The 19,364-nt window shown below is 43.1% G+C and overlaps 1 protein-coding gene across 10 annotated transcripts in view; it reads left to right on the forward strand.

Moving 5' to 3' along the window:
* Window positions 1–844: 844 nt before the first annotated feature.
* magi1b (membrane associated guanylate kinase, WW and PDZ domain containing 1b) overlaps window positions 845–19,364 on the forward strand; it is a 123,272-nt gene continuing 104,752 nt past the window's right edge. For 4 of the 10 annotated variants that reach the window (XM_046384558.1, XM_046384562.1, XM_046384559.1 and 1 more), the window contains exon 1: window positions 848–1,706. In XM_046384558.1, coding sequence (XP_046240514.1) covers window positions 1,409–1,706 — 298 coding nt within the window. In that variant the 5' untranslated portion in view covers window positions 848–1,408. Of the gene's footprint in view, window positions 1,707–19,364 lie in introns of all 10 variants that reach the window. The other 6 variants (XM_046384565.1, XM_046384566.1, XM_046384560.1 and 3 more) reach the window with 4 other exon arrangements.

The following is a 19,364-nucleotide window of genomic DNA, read 5'->3' on the forward strand; positions in this document are numbered from 1 at the left end:
CAGTGTATATTAAAATGAGTCGATTTTAATCCAATTTTCATAATTAGTGATTGACATATACACAAAATGACACCAGTTTCTAATTTGGGGAAGTCGCAAGCTCCTTTATGTAAACGGTAGCCTACAGCCAAGATACAGCCCCGAACAGCACGCATGCGCTCATTGTAATATTGCTGCCTTCATGTGCTCTTTGTAGGCTCCGAATGTCGATATTCAAAGTGTTCCAACTCTGATGATACTCTAATAAACTAATTAACTTTTATTTTATTGCAAATGTTGGACTGTTTTGGCAGTACTTTATACAAACGCAGTGTATTGCTTTGATACGAAAAATAATTTGAAGCCCATTTCATTTGATTTGATTACATAATATTGTGTGTCTGTTTTAGCATCTAATAAAAAGGATACGTACCGTACGTTACTATTTCTAAGTAGGCTGTCATTCATTTAGCATCTACAGTGTAACTGTATCTGCCTCAAAACTGGGTTAAGTAGCTAAGTGTTAGTACCAGCAGTGTCAGATTGTTCACACTCAGGTTCACAAAGTTAAATTTAGATTTTTAAAAAAATCTGAATTGAAAGGAAAAATATTTAATGTAACTGAAATTAAAATTTATCACATTAAAATAAAAATGACTTGATATCAAAAGTGGCTTCGTGAAACACAATGAGATCACACGTCATAAATTATCATAGATTACTCTAATTCTCGAAACTACGGAAAATTACCACTTTCATTTCACCTATTATCAGACTTTACCAAGAATGTTTCCATACCGCAACACAGACTAAGCTGCATCCACAAAGTTGTTCTCTGTCGTGTGAACGGGAACTGTCCGACAGCACGTGAACGCAACACGAACAGCAACACATTCCCAGCTCCAGAGCAGAGCCCAGAGTGGGAATCAGTTTCAGCGAACTACACGAGAGCGTCGTACCTGGCGGAACGTGTCGTGGAACGGCGTCAACTGTCGTCAAAGTGAACGTTCGAATGCGGGGAGAAAAGAGCGAGCTGGCTGCTAACTGTTAACGCAAGAAACGCCATTCAGAGTCAGTTTACAGGAACAACTGAGAGGATTCATTAAGTGGACACGAGTGGGATAGCGGCAGATGTAAGATGACACCAGCGAAGCAGGATTAAACTGCCGGGATGTTAAGAAAATAATGAAAACACTACCGACACAGTAAGGAGTGAGTTCAGAGGCGACAGGAATGGCTTGATTTGTCACCCCGGGAGAGCGGTAGGACAATACTGTCAGAGGCGCTCATGTTTCTGTGGAAAAGGAAGAAAGTTTGCTGCGCTTCACTCGTATACAAATCTGCTTTGTGAGAGACATTGCTGCTGCGACTATTTCCCATCCCAGTGGCAGAGACCGACTGTTTTATTGTCGGCCCATAACTGGTCACAATGTCTAAACCTGTTCTAAAGAAAAACCACTGGACCTCCAGAGTGAACGAGTGCTCCGTCTGTAAAGATGCCCGCGGTGACTTGAATGTGGCACTGCGCGGCGGCGCGGAGAACGGAGAGTTCGCCTACATCGGCCAAGTTAACGAGGATGTCGTGGTTTACAAAAGTGGAAAATTAAACGAAGGGGAACTCCTGCTGGAGGTGGAGAACCTCTCTATCTCAGGATTACCCTTGTACGACATACAGACAGTGATAAGGAACTGCAAAGGTCCCGTCAGGTTGAAAACAGTCAGGCAAGGTAAGGTCTGGAAGAAGCAGAGAACTCCATTCAAAAGTTCGGCTTTTTAATGTTGTCCAGTTTTCTGAAAAATGACAATCCAGTTCGACACAAGATGTATTAAAGTTGAAATGTTTAAGTCCGTTGTGCTTCATTGGAGGAGTTCTGCGTAAGCTCCTAATACGTGCTGCCAGGTTTAATATTCGTGGCATTGTACACCTGTCGATAAGCAGGCCCACATTAAATTGAGAGTTTTTCGAACGGCGTTTGGCGCGTCCTTTTCCTCCCCATAGACAATACAGACTGTCAGATAAACGAGGACAGAAACAATGTAGGTTCACACATATTGTTCAGCCTCCTTTCACGCTTATTGAAATCGCTCAAATCAGAAACCAAAAACATACCAACTAATGTGTCAGTTTATAGTATTTTTGTTTACCAGTCAAGTCTTTATGGAGAACAATACATTCAGCACCTGATGATTAAACCCTTACAGGTGTTACTCATCTCACAGAGCATTAAACTATCCTAATCAGGCGAAGTTTGACTACATGAAGGAACACCAGGTGATACCAAAGTCCTGCTCAGACAAACTGGGTTGACAGGTAACTCTTCTCAAGCACCTAACATCAGGCCAGTGTGGCTGGTCTGGCCAGTACATGGTCAGCTTGACTCAGCAGGGCTGGGCAGCTTGATACTGAGCCGTTCTGACAGGCTCCCAGCATGGCGAAGCAGACTGCTGAGGGGATGCTCTGAGCCAGCTCGGGCCACACCAACTTCCTGTAGAGACAGACAAAAGAACAGCGACTCTTCAAGGACAATTTCACATATTTATAACCTGTGAACGCTGGCGGCAGTATAGGCTGGGATTGTTCAAAAGAGGTACCAGGCTGTTTTTTAAAGGCGCTACATGTACAATTGAACATCAGTATCTACCCGGCATTGTGTGCCACCACGTTATAGTTGGGAGAGAAACAAAATCGGGCCGACTGAAAACGTGGTCTTGCTCTGCCAAGGGCGATGCCACCATCTCTACCTTGATTTGATTTGTTTGTTTCATTTGTTAGTGTTGAGTAGTTTTGTGCACCAAAATGCAGGTTTTTATTGAGCGCTTCACCAGTTTCTGGTCTGTGAAGGTTTTTTAATCATGGAATGAAATGAAACACTTCAGATTTTAGGCTTTCAAAAACTTCAGTGTCACATACTTTGTTGTGTTTTTAAACTTGGAAATCGTACGAGCACAAATGGGACAAACTTCTGCGCACAGGTATTTTCACTCAGTGGCTAATTAGACCTCTATTTTGAAGATGGGTGGAGCTGTGCTGGTGATTATGGGATGTTACTGAACTCGATAAGTGCATGTGTCAACAATAAAACTAATGATGGCCCTGCTGTCATGCATGTTGACCCATTGTCACGGTTCACTGGGACTCTTGGATGAAGCAGCCGTTGTTAATGATATAAATAACGCCTGTGCTTTTTCCTGCTGTGACAGGTCAAAATGACTTTTGAGAAAAAGGCCAGTGTAGTAGTAGTAAAAAGGATGATGAGGTTTAAGGTGTCCTGCCCTGGCTAGTATAACAATATGGGACAGTCTGTAACGCTGTCATGGTCCTGAGAAGTAAAAAGAGGTTGAATCATGGGAGTGCAGGTGCTTTAATTCAGTTTGAAAGTGCTGGTCTTTTAAGTTTCAGAATATTTGTGTATTCGTTCATGCTCAGGAACTTGAGTTAGTATTGTTAACTGGTTTCCAGGTGATTCTAAATTATGGTGGATGCTGACAGTAGCTCGCCTTCTCCCAATCAGTCATCAGTCAGAATTCTGACTAAACAATAAGTCACAGGGCCAAAGTTTGCCTATCAAGTGTTGGTTTTTGAAGCCTGTCTTGAATCTTTCCTGTTGAGGAGCATGTAAACGGGAAACTATCTGGTCATTTGATTTAGCCGTTGCGTAAATACTTTCAAGGGAATCACCAGAGTTTAAAAAATTCAGTTTGTGCAACATCAGCCAGTGCTGATTATGCAGCACCCACATTCCTTCTGCACTTTGTAATGACTTTAGACAATAAGAGTAAACTCATTTCTCACTTTGAGCCAATCAGAACTCTCAGCTCCCCTTCTGTTTTTTTTCCAGACCCCATCTGGAGATGTCGCATGTCGCCGCCATACAACGTCACATGATCAGATTCCATTTAAAGTTTTTAATAATTCACGCTGTCTGGGAATTTCCCTCCCTAATCAGCCTTAATTGGGAAAATATGCTTGGCAACAAGGGCCATCTGTAAAATCAAAGTGACCTAATTTTACCCAGAACTTGTGCCATTTTCTCACTTTAATCAAGTGAGATGTGTGGAGAGGTACCGCTGCAGTGGGCTAATCAACATTATTGGAGAATTTTGCCGCTGTTGACAGCCAATTGTATAAGAAGGTGTGTTGAAAAGTCATAGGTGGGGACCTTCTGGGTTCTCTTCAGACTGCACACACACACACACGGGCATTCCTCAGCTGAGCTGATAAGAGACTTTCCAGTTCTGCCCCAGAGGTTGCAGTGTTTGCTTTGAGTATCAGTGAAAAAGTACTACACACACAAACACGCGCATATATTCCCTGCAGATCGCACACCCTGGTCACTGCAGCTGAGCCCCAGCCACAAGGAGTCCACTTCATTGTGTATTGATCAGGCAAAGGCTGTGGGAAAATAACTGGATTATGTAATTAAGGACTATTTCATACAAACTCAGGCCTGCACTCTCGCTCCACCGCGACTGAACCCTGTCCTTATGCAGTTTAATGTTTAACACAGAGGAAGAACTCTGTGCTGTAATGATAAAGACAGTTGTGTTATGATTAATCCCTGGAATTTCTTTATGGACAGTCTTCATAAATTGATGACCTGCTGGTCCGCATGTACAGTGTGGTCACTGGGTAACACTACGGATAACACAAAAACAGAGACATGCTCTTATGGACACGCAGTCACAACACATGCTCTCTTTGGTGTTCGTACACATGTTGGATGTGTTAATGATTGGGTACATTTTTATGATGGTGTGTCTGTGTGTGTTCCTGTATTGTATTCACCATGTGGACAGAGAGATGAGGACTAGAACAGTCTAAGTTTGAGATTTGAATTGTAATTAAGTAAAAGGTTTTGGGGTTAGGTACGTTTTGGTAATATGAAGGTATCGTTGCCATAAAAGGTCTTCACAAGCATTGTTAAACAAATGTGTGTGTGTGTGTGTGTTTTCTGGACATGAAAAATTTCACAGCGGCCCAGAGTGCAGAGGTTTCCCCAGGCAGGAGTTATGCTGAGTGTCTGGGTTCACGTCGGTCAACAGGATTTGCTGCATGTGACCACGCACTCTCTCTCTCTTACACACACACTTATCACGTATAAACCAACCGCTGTCCTCCCAGACCTGTCAGGAATCACGGCACTACAGCTTCTTTGGAGTGTATTTCTCTCTGAGCTGCGTTTATATTATGAACGAGGCCTCACCAGCTATTAATTTATAGAGGCAGAAAATATTCTCCCTTTTCCCAACGTCGGCCGTCGTGCTCAAATTTACAGCACTGCGTTATTGCATGAACACCAAGTTCTGTCTGTATGTGTGAGCCTTTCTGGCAGGGACTGCATATGGAAGTGTTTATTTCCTTTCTCTCAGCGGGAAGTCGGACACCCCTTCTCTCCCACCTTTTGTATTTTCTGACAGCGGTGGAACCACTTCACTTCCTCCCTCATAGCTTGGCTTTAGGAAAAATCTCTGGCTTCAATTTGAGGGTGTGTGTTTACATCTCTGCGTGTGTGTGTGTGGGTATGAGAGACAGCAAGGAAGAAGGAGTGCTAGAAGTAGCATGCGTAGAGTATAAGCATCTTGCCTACTTTGAGCCGAATCTGTTTTTATGTCAGTGCTCAGCTTAAGCTCTGCATTTAAATACAGTGGAGGGACTCTCGGTTACAAACTAAATAGACCATGAAATGCTGCCTCACTAATGCAGCGCTCGTTGTAATCTCACTAAAAGAGGGACACATGCACAAGTGCACAGTCTTTTTCTCTTGTCTGCTGAAGAATCGTTTTTGTTTTCCTAATTAGCTCAAGTATGGGCTGTTATATTGAGTGTGAATGGGAATTGGTCACACTTGGCACTTGTTGTTACACACTCTGTCAGAGGAAGAGAAAGGCCAACTAATTTACGATAGTGAGTTTAGTAGGGCTGGGGAGGCAGTTCCCTTCCCTCCTGTTGGAACACTGCTCACATTCAGTGTGAAACTGTATATGTACACAGTCGAGGAGTGTGTATTTGTGAGAAATGCCTGAAGATTTGGAATTGGTTTTCCCCTTTTCGGTCTAATTCAAAACCAGTTCTGAAGAAATCTGCCAGCACTCTTTCCTCAGTGGTCAGTTTTTGAAATCATGTAGCACAGAGTCATTTCACCGTGCTTTACTTTTTATCTGTCAAACCATGAAATGCTGAGCTTCTTATGAGCGTCAAGACACACAGGAAAATTAAAGCCATAAGCTTAATATCAGGCTGCTTTGGTTCAGTACCCAAGGTAACTGTTAACCTAGCCAAAGTGTAGGATGAGTTGACAAATCCACTCAAAAGGCCTCCCTTTATTCCCACTCTGTCAATCCAACTGCTTGGTTAGCATAATCCCCCCAGCTGGAAGTATGGTGATACACAGTGTTAGCGAAATTAGCCTCCAGTCTCAGAGCCAGAGAATTTCTTAATCAAAGTTTGTTTTTGTTTTTTTGTTTGTTTTTAATGAAGCATTAAGATCTACAAAACATGCATTTGTTCGAGTTGCCTTAAAAGTAAAAGTATTTTCCTCATTCCTGAGAAATTTTTGTGAAGAACACACAGTCACTTTCCATTGCCCATGTCCAAGCCCTGCTAAACTAAGCTAAGCTAGCAGAGTTCAAACAGCTCAGAATGAGCCCCTCACTTAGTCTGGCTTTGAAATGCATTTTCTGAATTTCTGAAGGTGTATTCAAGCTAAAACAGGAGACTGCTTCATAGCACTGAAACTTTTTCAGGTGGAGTTTTACACCTGTTGTTCAATCAAAAATAACAGTACCAGAGAAACCATTTGAATAGTAAATGCTGCAAAGTCCCCGCGACCCTGACGGATAAGCGGTATAGAAAATGGTTGGATGGATGGATGCTGCAAAGTGTGTAGCTGAATGATGAAATATTGTACAAAGATACCATCTTGCTTCAGAAGTAGCTGATTTTTCAGTCTCTTTCTCATAGGCAGTTCTGTTGTGTGTCCAGTGTTAAGTCAGGAATGGGATCATATGCATGCCTGGAGATAGTAGACATGGTGTGTGCGCATTTACGTGCGACCGTGTGCGTGTGTGCGTGCCGGAGAGGCTGACGCCGCCGAGCCTTTCTGTCAGCTCCTGCTGCTGTTGAACTCGGATGAGATGTGGTTAGGCCTGCAGCGGGCACGACAAGGAAGCAAAGTGACGGGATTGGTAGTGGCTGTGGGCATTATTAATATGGTTTTGACTAGACCCGCTAGCAAGTGGATGTGCCTGAGAAAAAACTGCCAGTCTCTTGAAAAGTTGAAGGTTTTATGAGTTTCTTTATTTCATTTTTTTTTAATTCAGCAGAGACTTTATTTCTGCTTAAAGACACACAGTTAAGTGCTTGTGCACTTGTAATTCTACCTCTCGTTCCTACAGCATCATGTTGCAGTCATATTTGACATCTTAAGGTACAATCTATAGTGAAAAGACACTCGAAACCTTAACAAGGTGTTAATTTGTGGTCATTCTTGCTAATCCCCAGCTTATTATCGTTCTAGTTTGGATGCATTCAGAAAATCTATACTTTATCTCTCAGGTTCCCTGAGTTATAAAGGCCTTTCTGGCCCAGTCTTTCTGCTTTTCTTCACCCTTAATTACGTTTTGGTTGAGGCTTTGGGGGTCTTTGGGAAGCTTACTCATGCACATTCGTGTGCACACGCAGACAAAACAGGGGAGCATCTACAGGTTTAGCGAACAGTCTAGCCCTGATTAAGAGGATTTAGGCGCATGTCTGTCTGTTTGTTCGCTGCAGTGAGCGCACACACGCACACACAGACACACACACACAGGCCCGAACTCACAGGGTCTTCCTGCAGTGGTAATTATGCAACGCACAACAATGCCTTGCTGAACCACCTGCCTTGTACCTCCTCCTCCTCATCTCTCCTCATTCTATTCATCTTGTCTGCTCTCTTTATCTCTGCCCTCTCAAGTCATCATCTATTCTCTCCGCACTCATTGTCGTCTGAATATGGGAACTGTGACGGCTCTTTCCCTGCTTAAGTCTCCTAATGAAAAGAATCGTCCAACAGGTCACTTCACAGCAGTTACGGATGACAGTGAGTGTCAAAGCATTGAAGACGGCTTTATGTGTGTGGTAGTCGCTCTGAAGGGAGATTGTGGTGGACTGTGAGTAAAAATTTAGTTGTAAAAGATTTGAAGTTCTTCCCAGAAGTATTTTAATAACTGGTGCATGTAGTCAGTGAGGCTCCATTGCTCTTAAGAGAGTAGTTTGACATTTTGGAAAATACGCTTACTCACTGTCTTGCCAAGACTTAGATGAAAAGATTCTGATCTCACATCTGTATGACAAATATGTAGCTAGGAACAGCTAGCGTAGCCTGAAGACTGGAAGCAGTGGACAACAGTTTGCTTTTTCACTGGGACTCTTGGTCGTTGCATTGATGTTATTCTGAGCTGAGGATGAGTCCATGATGTTGTGTAGAGAGCACTGATGACAGATTGATTGTAATAGTGTCCCTGTACGAAGTCTTTGGATAATGAAGACACAGCCTTCAACAGATTAATGCCTTCTTTTATGTGCTTTGATATGGAGTGTATGAATGAGGAAATAAAACGGTCTGTCATACAGCTCCTCCAGGCTCAACAGCAAAGCAGAAGCAGCGTTGCACACTCTGGGTCACTAATACGTAGATCGCGTAGACCGGATTAAAAAAATCATCATTCTGATTAATCAAGAATGGGTTGCAGGTAGGGTTAAATAATACATCATTAAAGGAGAAGCATTTGTTACATTGCCAGCAACAAAAGTTATAAGTGATAAGTTTCTAACAACAGCTTTTAGTTTTGCTGCATAAATGTTCCGCGGTATTTGTTGCAGTGACTTAACTGTGTGCATTTACATGTGGAAAATGACTGAAAGCAGCCTCTCTGCTCATTTAAGTAAATTGTTAAAAAGAAAACACTCAAACATCCAACATGCAACAAAGAAATCAAAGCTTGCACTGCTCGACATAATTGAGAAGGCAATGTAACCCACAGGGACCGGTAGAGATGGAGGGAAATGTCCTTCTGTACACATGGACATGTGTTGGACACATGGACATATCAGTCATCAGTTCGGGTGGGTGGCGGATGGACCATTCACATGTGCGTTTAAGCAGATAGGCTGACTGAGCTTGTATGTAAGAGCATGATACACAGCCCAGCCTATTCCCTCAGATTCTCAACATCCATACACAGACAGCAGCAAGGACTGGGAAGTACGTTTTTTCACATTTCACTCTCTTCTGATTATAGGGGAGACATAGTCGTGTCAGCTACACAGGTGGTCTCTTAGCGCTGATGGGCGTTCGGTAATAACTGGTTAGCAGCTAAGGGCCAAGTGGCTCTGTGACTTAGAGCTGTCGCCACTATATGACATCCCTGCCTCAGAGTATAGTATATATAGTATAGTATAGTATATGTTGTGAGTCAGGGTTAGGTGAAGGCCGCGTGCAGGACCGTTTTGGATTCTGCCGTCTTGTCTCCAAATGATATGACATTGGAGAAGAATGGAGGTGGACCTACTGCTTCAGTAACACCTCAAAATGACTGACGGATAATGTGAGCCAGATGTGATTGAATTCTAAGGAGTTTACCTTGTCCTTTGATCATAATAACTGGGACTGGCCACACAGAACAACATATTGTTGATGAAGCAAATTATTTAACAGAATTTGTTGTGATTTAAGTGCTTCCAAACAGTCTTTGAAAACACGGGTCTCTTATGTGACAGATTTGGTTGTCTTGGTAGCACCATAGCAGCACGAAGTCACGCTGTCCCACTGTGTCCATGTGTGTGTCTAATGGTGGAACATAAAGGTCACCACACATTCTGGACAAAAGCTACAATTTGTTCTCTTTTTTCACAGTCTGAAACAATCCATACACTCATCCTCGACTGTAAAGGCCTCATTAAACCAGCGCCGTGAGGAAAAAAAAAAGAAAACGTGACAGCTGATAGTATCTTGATTAGACAAACGACGACTAATTAGCTAAGACAGGAAACGGATTGAGTCTTAATTAAGAGGTCACCGGTGTCCCTCTCCTCTCTTCATTGTTGGCATCAGTCACAGACGTTAACGTTTAGTTCATTCCAGCGACGTCCGTTGATGTGACAACTCTACCGCCTTCCTGTATGTCAGTGTCGGCAGCCCACCCTGTCCTGCTGTTTGATCATAGCTGGTAAATATGCCTGATGTGCAGCATTGAAGCAGTTTACTCTGTGTGTAAATGTTCACACTACACGCTACATATTTTTACGTGCTTTTGATAATCCTCCTTTCGTAGACCCTCACCACCCCTCTCTCTTATTTTGCTGTATAGCTTCAAGTCCCCTTCCTGAAAGAATCCGACAGCGAGTTAAATCCGTTTAAGTTTGGGCTCCCTCCAGCAGCAAGCTGCCGTGAAGTGGATTCAGTGCAATATTCTGAAAGTGAAAGCTCAACTTACAAGAAAACATGTCATTTGACTGGAAGTCCATTTGCTTTTACAATTCAAGAAGTTTGTGTTACTGTCTATGACACACTAACTACACTCATGCAACACCAGACTTAATCTTTTTACAATCTGTGGACAGTAGAGAGGCTTAACAGGATGTTCTCTGTCTTATCTTCCCTGGACTGTATAATGACTCAATTCTCATCCAATCTAACCTGTATAGTTTCTCTGATCCTCTGTGGACTTCATACTGTGAATTACAGGTGTTTCTGAATTCAACAGCTTCTCTGCGCTGAAGTGAATACACGTTATGGAACAGACCAGCTTGTTTTGATAGCCAAGTTCTAATGTTTTAAGGAGAAACACCCATTTCTCACATAAATGTTGTGAACAAAATTCAGAAGGCAGCCATTCTAGACTTTGTAGTTGCAGCTGAAGTAAGATAAGATAAGATAGGATAAGATAAGATAAGAACTTAATTGATCCCGCAGGAAATTGTTGTGCCAGGGTTGCAATACAAAGAAGCAAACAGAAGTATCAAGTAATCACACAAAATAATATAAAAAATAGCTGAGTACTATAAGAAAATAACAGAGTATATGATATAGATAATGGCAGATAAGGTGCAGAGTGGCAACAGAGTAAAAGTAAAACATGGGCTTCACATGAATTTCAATGCACATTACAAAACTCTTGCATATTCACAGAGGCTGTGCTACAAAATTGGGACAGGTGTGTATGCGCTTTTGGTTACCAAAATCGCACTCTAATCTCGCTCAAATTACATGTCCATGTCTCCACAGTGTTAAATTGTTGCATGTTCACGACGAGTTTCCAGCAAATTAAATCGACAGCAGGGACTTATGTGGGAAAAGGTATGCTGGTGTGTGGTCACCATGACAAGCCTGATCTGAGACCCATATGGAAATAGTGTCACACAGACTTACATGATGATTATGACTTGACACAGACCCTCCAGGCCTTGTCACCATGCCTGTATTTTCAGTTCGTCTAATGACTGCTCAGCTTCATGTTGACTGACTGCTGCTGGTCTCGATGGAGGCCCTGTGAAGCCGAGGTTTACCGCACATAGAACTGTTGATGCCGTTTGCAAGGCTTTTAAGCTCGCACTGTGTCATTTCTTTCTTTCTTTATTTTCTTTAACTGTGCATTAGGTCAAAATAACAGGACTGTGTGGGCTGGGTCTGAATTCCAGTTGTCACCTGGTAAGACGCAAGAGGACATGCACTTTTGTGTAAAGTTAAACCCATGGTCCATGCACTTAGGATAAAAATGTAAGCTTATTGCATGGAAGTATTTCTCTTTAAAGTTTCCGTGCTCACTCTTTGTCTCACACACACATGCACACATCACTGTTTCCCTGCACTCTGTACTGTTCAGGAATGCTCTGTTTACATAGCTGGAGCTGGCCAGTGTTTTAGTCTCTCAGGTGTCTGCTGTGTGTCACTGACAGTTATTTTATAGGCCCTGGCATGGCTCATGCTCCAGCGAATGCTGCTGCACCTCACCTAAGACTCTCCTCTGTCTGCTAAATTTATAGGAGGACACGATTTTGTAGGGACTGTAGGGAGGTTTAACACAATAACTGAGATCAACCTAATAATTAATGTCTTTTTGTTGGAAACCTTATGGAAAGGTTGTGAGCAGTGATGGAAAAGGTGTTGAATATTTCACCTGGTCTGTTATTAGTTTGACTGAAATGTGGCCACTGTGATTGATGCTTATCCTCAGTATGTACACTCTGAAAGCCTGTCAAATCAGAATGTGAATGAGCACCACACTGATTGTTAAAGAGGATTCTTCCTACCTGCTAGTGGAATTGAATCTCCCCAGCCCGGCCAGCTGCATCACTGTAAAAGCAAAGTGCAACTTCAGCACACCTTGTTTATATGATCTCTCTCTCTCACACACCTCCACACCCACTCTCTCTCTCTTCGATGTTCCTATTCACTGCACCTTGCTGTGAAATGACAGTTCCTTCACCGTTGATGTATTGCACCAATCTGTTTAAAACACATAGAGAATCACCTATTTTCTTAAAAACTCATTGGTGCAAATAGGCAGAAGATTGCCGCCGAACACAGACGTCCCTCAATGACCTGAAGCTCTACTGGGCTCCAGAGCTCGTAAATTAGACAAGAAATCTAATTTCCCTGAGGGGCTCTTAGGATCCGAGTGCTCACAGACACGCTGTTTCTTTTCAGGGGTGGTTGATTTCTATTCTTCTTGATGTAAATGGGCTGATAAGGGGACAGTCAGGACTGGATCGCGGCCTACTTCCTTGCTGAGTCACTGTAGAGTAGTACTCTCTTCCTGTCACACTGACTCTGGGTTGTTTTCAGCAGTTCACATGACAGGCCTGTTTGGAGTTGTATCTAAAGAGGGTGTTTGTTACAAGTGTTGAATTGTGTCAGTCCCAAGACTGTTAAGGGTCGCACAAAACACCACACACGTTGGAACAATGTTATCACAGAAAACAGAGGGAAAGCTGGAGTGGGAATGACTGTGATAAGCACAGTAATTTTCAGCATTGTCATGTGTTACTGAGCACTTCTGTTGGAGTTCTTGTCTCCTTTTTCAAGGGCCTTTTTTGTTGTTTTTCGCTTCCCCTCAGATCCATTTTCGCTATCTCTGTTGCTCCCACTCCATTTCCTGTGTGTCACTTCCTCAATCATGGAACTGCCTTTGTCCGCCGTGCCCTTTGTTATAGTTTATGTCCAGAGGTACTCTTGACATTTCCTGTTGCAAAGGGTGGAGTTTGGGAGCCATTTTAGTGTTTTACAAACAAACCGAAATGAGTCTGACGTGTGTGGATTTAAACCTGCCAACTGGTGACTCTGCTAAACGCAGCGTCCCCTTCTGAAACCTGACTCCAACCGTGCTTTTGTTTACTTGCAGATGATAATATGAGGCGAGCCATAGATTTGTTTATTTTACTATTCACTTTCAACCCCACCCCCAAAACCACAGTGAGTCTCGCTGGTCGATATCGGCCTCATCTGCTCGGAACATTTAAAGGCACATTCAACTTCAAACCACTCAATGCCAAGAGTGAGAGCTTGCATTTCCACTGTGAAATTACCCACGTGAAATAGACTGAACTTTAATGTTGGATTCACCAAAATTTATCAATTCACGCGAGACATATGGATATTAAACTGAAGTTTGTTTCAAAATCTGTCCTCCTCGCAGTCAGAACTCAGATGTGATACACAAAAGTGTTCGTTACACTTTTTGAGGATTTATATTATCTCTGATGTCCCCCATGTTTAAAAATAAAGTATAGCATGGGAAACTCCTTATAATTCTAAAACTTGTCTTAAAATCATCCAATTTTTAAGTTTTCTTTACTGTCACATTAATCCTAAAACAGCTGTCTGTACATGGCAAGCTCTGAGCACATGTTCCGGTTTTCCTTCCAAAGGATGTAAGATCATAAAAATCATAAAATAGATAAAATAGTAACCTCCAGAAGACTCCAGACTCCATTCGTGCTCCCAGTGAGTCTGTGTTTGTCAGCTCCATGTGCCCCCGGCCTGTTCATTGTCCTTTTGGCTGGAATGGTCGGAATCCTACACAGCCGGCTGGGGCTGTTTTGCTGTTTATCATCACAACGTCTCTGGTTTGCACTCAGCTCAGGAACATGCCAGTGTCAGGCATTCTTTATGAGTCGTTAACAACAGAAGTGGAACATTATGAAAAACGAATTAGGATAGAAGCAGGAGACATCATGGTTTGGACTCAGTTGTCATGGACCCGATGCAGTTACAGCCACCAGAGCACACAGACGTACTCTGCAGGACAGAACTGCATTTCTTAATTCATAGGTGTGGACTGAAGTGACACAAGTGTTTATTACTTAACAGGGATTGGATTTGTGAGCAATTTCCTGAGTCAGTTTTCAGACGATTAGTTATGTGATTAATCACGCGAGAAAACAGTCATTTAATCAAAATGTCCTTCCTGTTCTGACGTATTTGTGGTCACCTGTTCCCTGTGTTGATCCAGTCGGACGGGTTGGGGTGAAACTACAGCATACCTCCGCTGCACCTGTCAGCGCTGGGCGGTGCTCGGTGCCAGATCGCATCACGAGGGCGGAGTGAAGTTTGGAGATCAGAGGCCGCTGTGCTCCCTGGAAATGTGGCCACACCCGCATGCATTCCTGTTTTTACTGCACCCTTGTTTCCTCACTGGTACATGCAAATCGCCCACCGCTCCCGGGCGACTGAAACCTGCTTTGAATTAATATTTGAATTGTCTCATCCAGGCCCCCGTACTGACTGTAGATGGCACTTGAAAGAGATTGATTTTCTCTCTGCAGTTTGGGCTGATGTTGTCTTTACCCTGGTTAAATAGCACACTCGAGCCCTCTCTGTCCCTTCACCCTTATCCCCTCTGTTCATCTGGGGAGTGTAAACATGACGTCTGAGGTGATTGGTGTCAGGTGACCTTTGGGTTGTCATGGCAACGGGGTCCTAAATCCCGAGGCGCTGGTCATCTCCAGGGGCTCGGCTGATTACTAAATAAAATCTTCCCAGGCGCGCAAACACACACACACACACACTCAGAGACTTGGAAAGCGGTAGATAAACAGTGGTGGGGAGAGGAGAAGCTTTCAGTCTTATGATGTTGCAGGCAGATAACTTTGTTTAGCTGTCTGAGTACGGTCAGACCACATTCCTGCTGTCTCGCGGTGCAGCAGCACCACAACAGAGTTGAGTCCTTTCAGCTCATTGGTGTGCTGGACACTTGTTTCATTTTTTTATATTGGAAGACAAAATTTCTGAAAAGCTGTTTATTTGTAGGTTAAGTGTAGTTAAAGTGTCCTGAGCTGTCTTATCTGCATAATTGTACTTAATAAAAAATCAAATCCATCGTTCGGGTTTATTATTGTAATGGAGCTTGTCATCTCTCTACACTCTGCAACTATTGCGATAATTGATTTCATGTAAAGCAAAAGATGCCAAAGAAGGCACGCCGCATCTGTATAGTGTGAAATTTAATATGATGTGGCTATGGTTACATTGATGTAACAAAATCCAGACTGTGTGTAATGTATGGTGTGTGTGGAGGCCTACAGATGAATTTGAGAGAGTAGAATTAATGTTTCCATGGGGAAGTAGAAGTTATATTTGAATGCTGCGTTAAACAGATGATGTCATAACTTTGCTCCCCATTGTAAAAAGAGAGCAGAGGAAAAATGTGTTGCTTTGTTCTCAAAGTATCCAGGCTCTTGACCACAGGCCCCGTGTGTGGGTGTGTGTGCGCCCATGTGTGCTGGCCTGCTTGTGTGTGGTCCAAATGCAGCTCTTTACTGCTGCCCAAATCATCGTGCGCCAAAAGGCTCAAGCAAGGTCATAAAAGTGACTTTGTTTTGCCTTTCTAAACATAGACCAGCTTTATATTTTGATACCGGTTTTCCACAGGCGATTGTTTCTTTGCTAGATGTGAGTCAGCAACGGATCTGTATTCAGCTACTGTTTGCTCATGAAACGTCATCCGCAGGCTAAATTCTCATCATTAACGTGTGCCTACAGTGTCACTGCTGTCACTGCAAGATTTTCATTTTATTTCTTTAGATTTTTCCATGTGAATTTCCCCAGTGTGGTGTAAATTAACTTATGTTATCTCACTTATTGTTATTATTATGTTATCTGAATTATTTATATTCCATTAGGTGACCAGAGTTCATCACGTCAGTGACCTCTGGAAGGTGGAGATGTACTGACTTGTGTTTAGAAGATTTGGTGCCGTACACCTAAATGTGGTCCAGTAAACGTGGGAGAAGTCGCTTATCCAGGCTGCGATACTGGCTTAACCCCACTCACTCTTTTTGGCAGCTGGAAGGCACACACACACACCAGCCCTGCTACACATTTCCCATCTGCCTGACACTCAGATGAATTAGAGCAGACACAGGAAGAGATGCTGGATGTGAAGGGTTTTTTTGTGTGTGTGTGTACCTGCTCATCTGGTCTGTTTCTCTGACTTATTTCTGCCCTGCTAAGTACCAGCTGCACAGGGAGGCATTTCAGTCTACCTGACGGTGGAAACTGCGCTCAGCACCTCAGCTCAGGTCACAAACAGAGCTGTTACTCAATTTATAGCTGAATGATGGGCAGGCAGAGGACCAACTGAGAAGTATGGCGATGCAACATTTGACGATCAGTTCATGTCGTCTTTATCTCGCCATTCCAGCTGCAAACTGACTGTTATTGTTAATATGACATGTAGATTGCAGGATTCTAAATATCTTATGGTTGGTTATGTTGTTTTTATGCTTGGCTGCAACACACTCATCAGTCTGAGATGGCACACTATAGTGGCCTCTCCTTTTGTGGCCGAATTTATTTCACATGCACGCCCAGTCACACAGTTTTAAACATAAAATAACAAGGCGAGATTATAAAGTTCTCTGTATTCAGTTGTGGGAACCAGAAAGAACAGGGATTACCTCATTCTGCTCTCATTAGCATTTTAGCTCACACCCATCTCACACACATCTTTAACTTTATTTCACTCTCTTTCACTTTCTCTCTTCATGGATGTCTGTTTCTCCTTCACTGATGAAGAGAATATGTTGTCATAAAATCTGGGTGTGTATAATTTCTCCCAGCAGCCGAGGTTGGCTTGACTCAGCCTTACGGAGCCGGAGGAGCCCCGAGGAGCTGAGGAGAAAGCTGGCGGGGCTTTTCCAACAACCAAGCCCCTTCCCTCCTCCTCCCCTGAGACTCATTCCGGCATTCAAACTGAAATCAATCCTCTTCTCTGTCGCTCTGCACCCCTCCTCCTCCTATCATCTCCCTCATTCTCTCTTAGTTCACTCACCTCCTCCTGTCCTCCATCCTTTTCCCCCAAGCCCATATTACCAGGAATCCAATTACATCTCATGAGGCAAAACCCAGTCTAACTCCACTGTTTTCTTCCTTCTTAACCTTCTATCTCTCTCATTTCTTCTTCCCACTCTTTCTCCCAGTGGGCAAAGGAAGATCTGCATCCCCTTGGGCATTTGCTCCCCGGGTGTGTCACTCTGTCATGTGTCAGTGTCCCCTCGTTGTCCCTCCTCGCTGGGTCCTGGGTGCCTGGCTTTCTTTGCGTTCCCACACTAAACAAGGGCTGTGTTGACACTGTTCGAGTGGTGCCGTCACGTTTTCCTGACAGACAGCAGGTGAACCATGAATGAGAACAAGGCCAAAGCAAGGCCACGGATGGGTGGATGTTGGCAGTGGTGATAACACAGGTGGATTTTTAGCCACTTGATAGCACAGTGTCTTGGTTGTATGGAAGCTTAAATCAAATTTCAGGAAAACATGTTTAGAGACTTCAGTTCACCTGACATGCTTGTTTTAGGGCTATGAGATGTAAATGATGTATGCGTTTTTGAAAATTCACTGTTTGTGTAATTCATAATGGTGGTAGTGTGATGTGTTTTTTATTTGACAGCAGTAATGTAGAGCTGGATGGGCCGTTTTAGATTCCGTGTTTATGTCTTTGTTAGTGTGTGTGTCTGCGCATTTGTCAGACATCACTCACTGAATCATTAAGCTGTCGGGATCCTCCGACAGAAGGCAGCAGATATTACCTCCATATTTCATGTCAGGGGGAGTGGACGTGCCCCGCCGGTCCTGCTGTCTAATCAGCCCAAAGTGGACTGTGCCAATAATCAGCAGCCACAAATCACCCTCATTTCCTGTTTTGGGGTGAGGTATGTTGTTGTTAATGCATTCCTTTCCACACAAATTCCACATTACATTTCAATCTGCAGCATGCCGTGTTGGTGGTGGTAATATGCTAATAAATGATAGAAGTGGCAGTAGAGAACAGGGACTGACAGATTTGATTCTCTTTGCTCAGTTTAAGAGATTGTGTGTACATGTGTGCTGTTGATGTGATTTTACCCTCTCAGGTGTGCATAAATTAAAGGAAAAACTCTTGACAAGTGTTAATGTGCTTATGGTGCATTTCTTAGTCTAAAGTTTGTATTTTCATACAGCTAGAAAGCTAAATGTTACCATTTATTCCATACAAAGCTGAAGCCTTACCTAAATGTCCTGATCCAGTATACAAGATTGGAAAGGGTCCGTTGTGGACTGGACATGGGAGGTGCCAGAAATGCCTCATAGTGTTCTGTTTTAAAGACTGCAGCTGTTTCCTAGCGCAGGTAAGCTGTGAAATGGCGCATTTTGGAATTTTCACAGATGCATCAGTACTCTCTGAGACCTGTAAACAGACACTTGTGACACCACAACATGGAAAACTCTTTCTCGTGCACCGTTCACTGCTCTCACTGAATACAGCAAGGTCATGCACCTTTTCTCCTTAACTGAAGTCTAAGTAGATGTGGCAGGTTGTACTTAGTACTAACTTGGTGAAACAACAAAGTAAAACTTCATAAAAAAAACATTTTTGGACCAAAGTTAACACCACAGATTGATGATGGAATACAAGAGAGCGTCTGAAGTAGGATATTTGCTGTAATCCCTTTGTTTGTTGTGTGTGTGTTTGTGTGTGCGTGAGTGATGGATATGCTACATGCTCACTTGTGTCAGATGCGGGTATTCGTCTGTTGACTCCCTCCCCACTGCTCATAGAGGAGGAGTGTGAACACTCTCAGACAGATCCTCCTCCTCATCATCATCCTTTTCTCCTTCTCTCCAATCTATTCTTATCTTTTTCAACAGAGTAGTTGCAGATTAAAAAAAAAACAACAACAAAAAATCGATGGTGAAATATGACAGCTGATGGACAAACATGCACATAGTTTATTTTTTCTTGTGAACTGATAATTTCCTGTATCCTGTCATGAAGTTCCGTGTCTGGCGGATCTTGCAGTAAAAAGACATCAAAACTGCAGAAACCCTGAAACATGATGGCAGACATTGCACAGGAATAAACTTGCCCGG

This window comes from Scatophagus argus, chromosome 3, assembly GCF_020382885.2.
Source record: "Scatophagus argus isolate fScaArg1 chromosome 3, fScaArg1.pri, whole genome shotgun sequence".
In the NCBI taxonomy this organism is placed as follows: domain Eukaryota; kingdom Metazoa; phylum Chordata; class Actinopteri; family Scatophagidae; genus Scatophagus; species Scatophagus argus.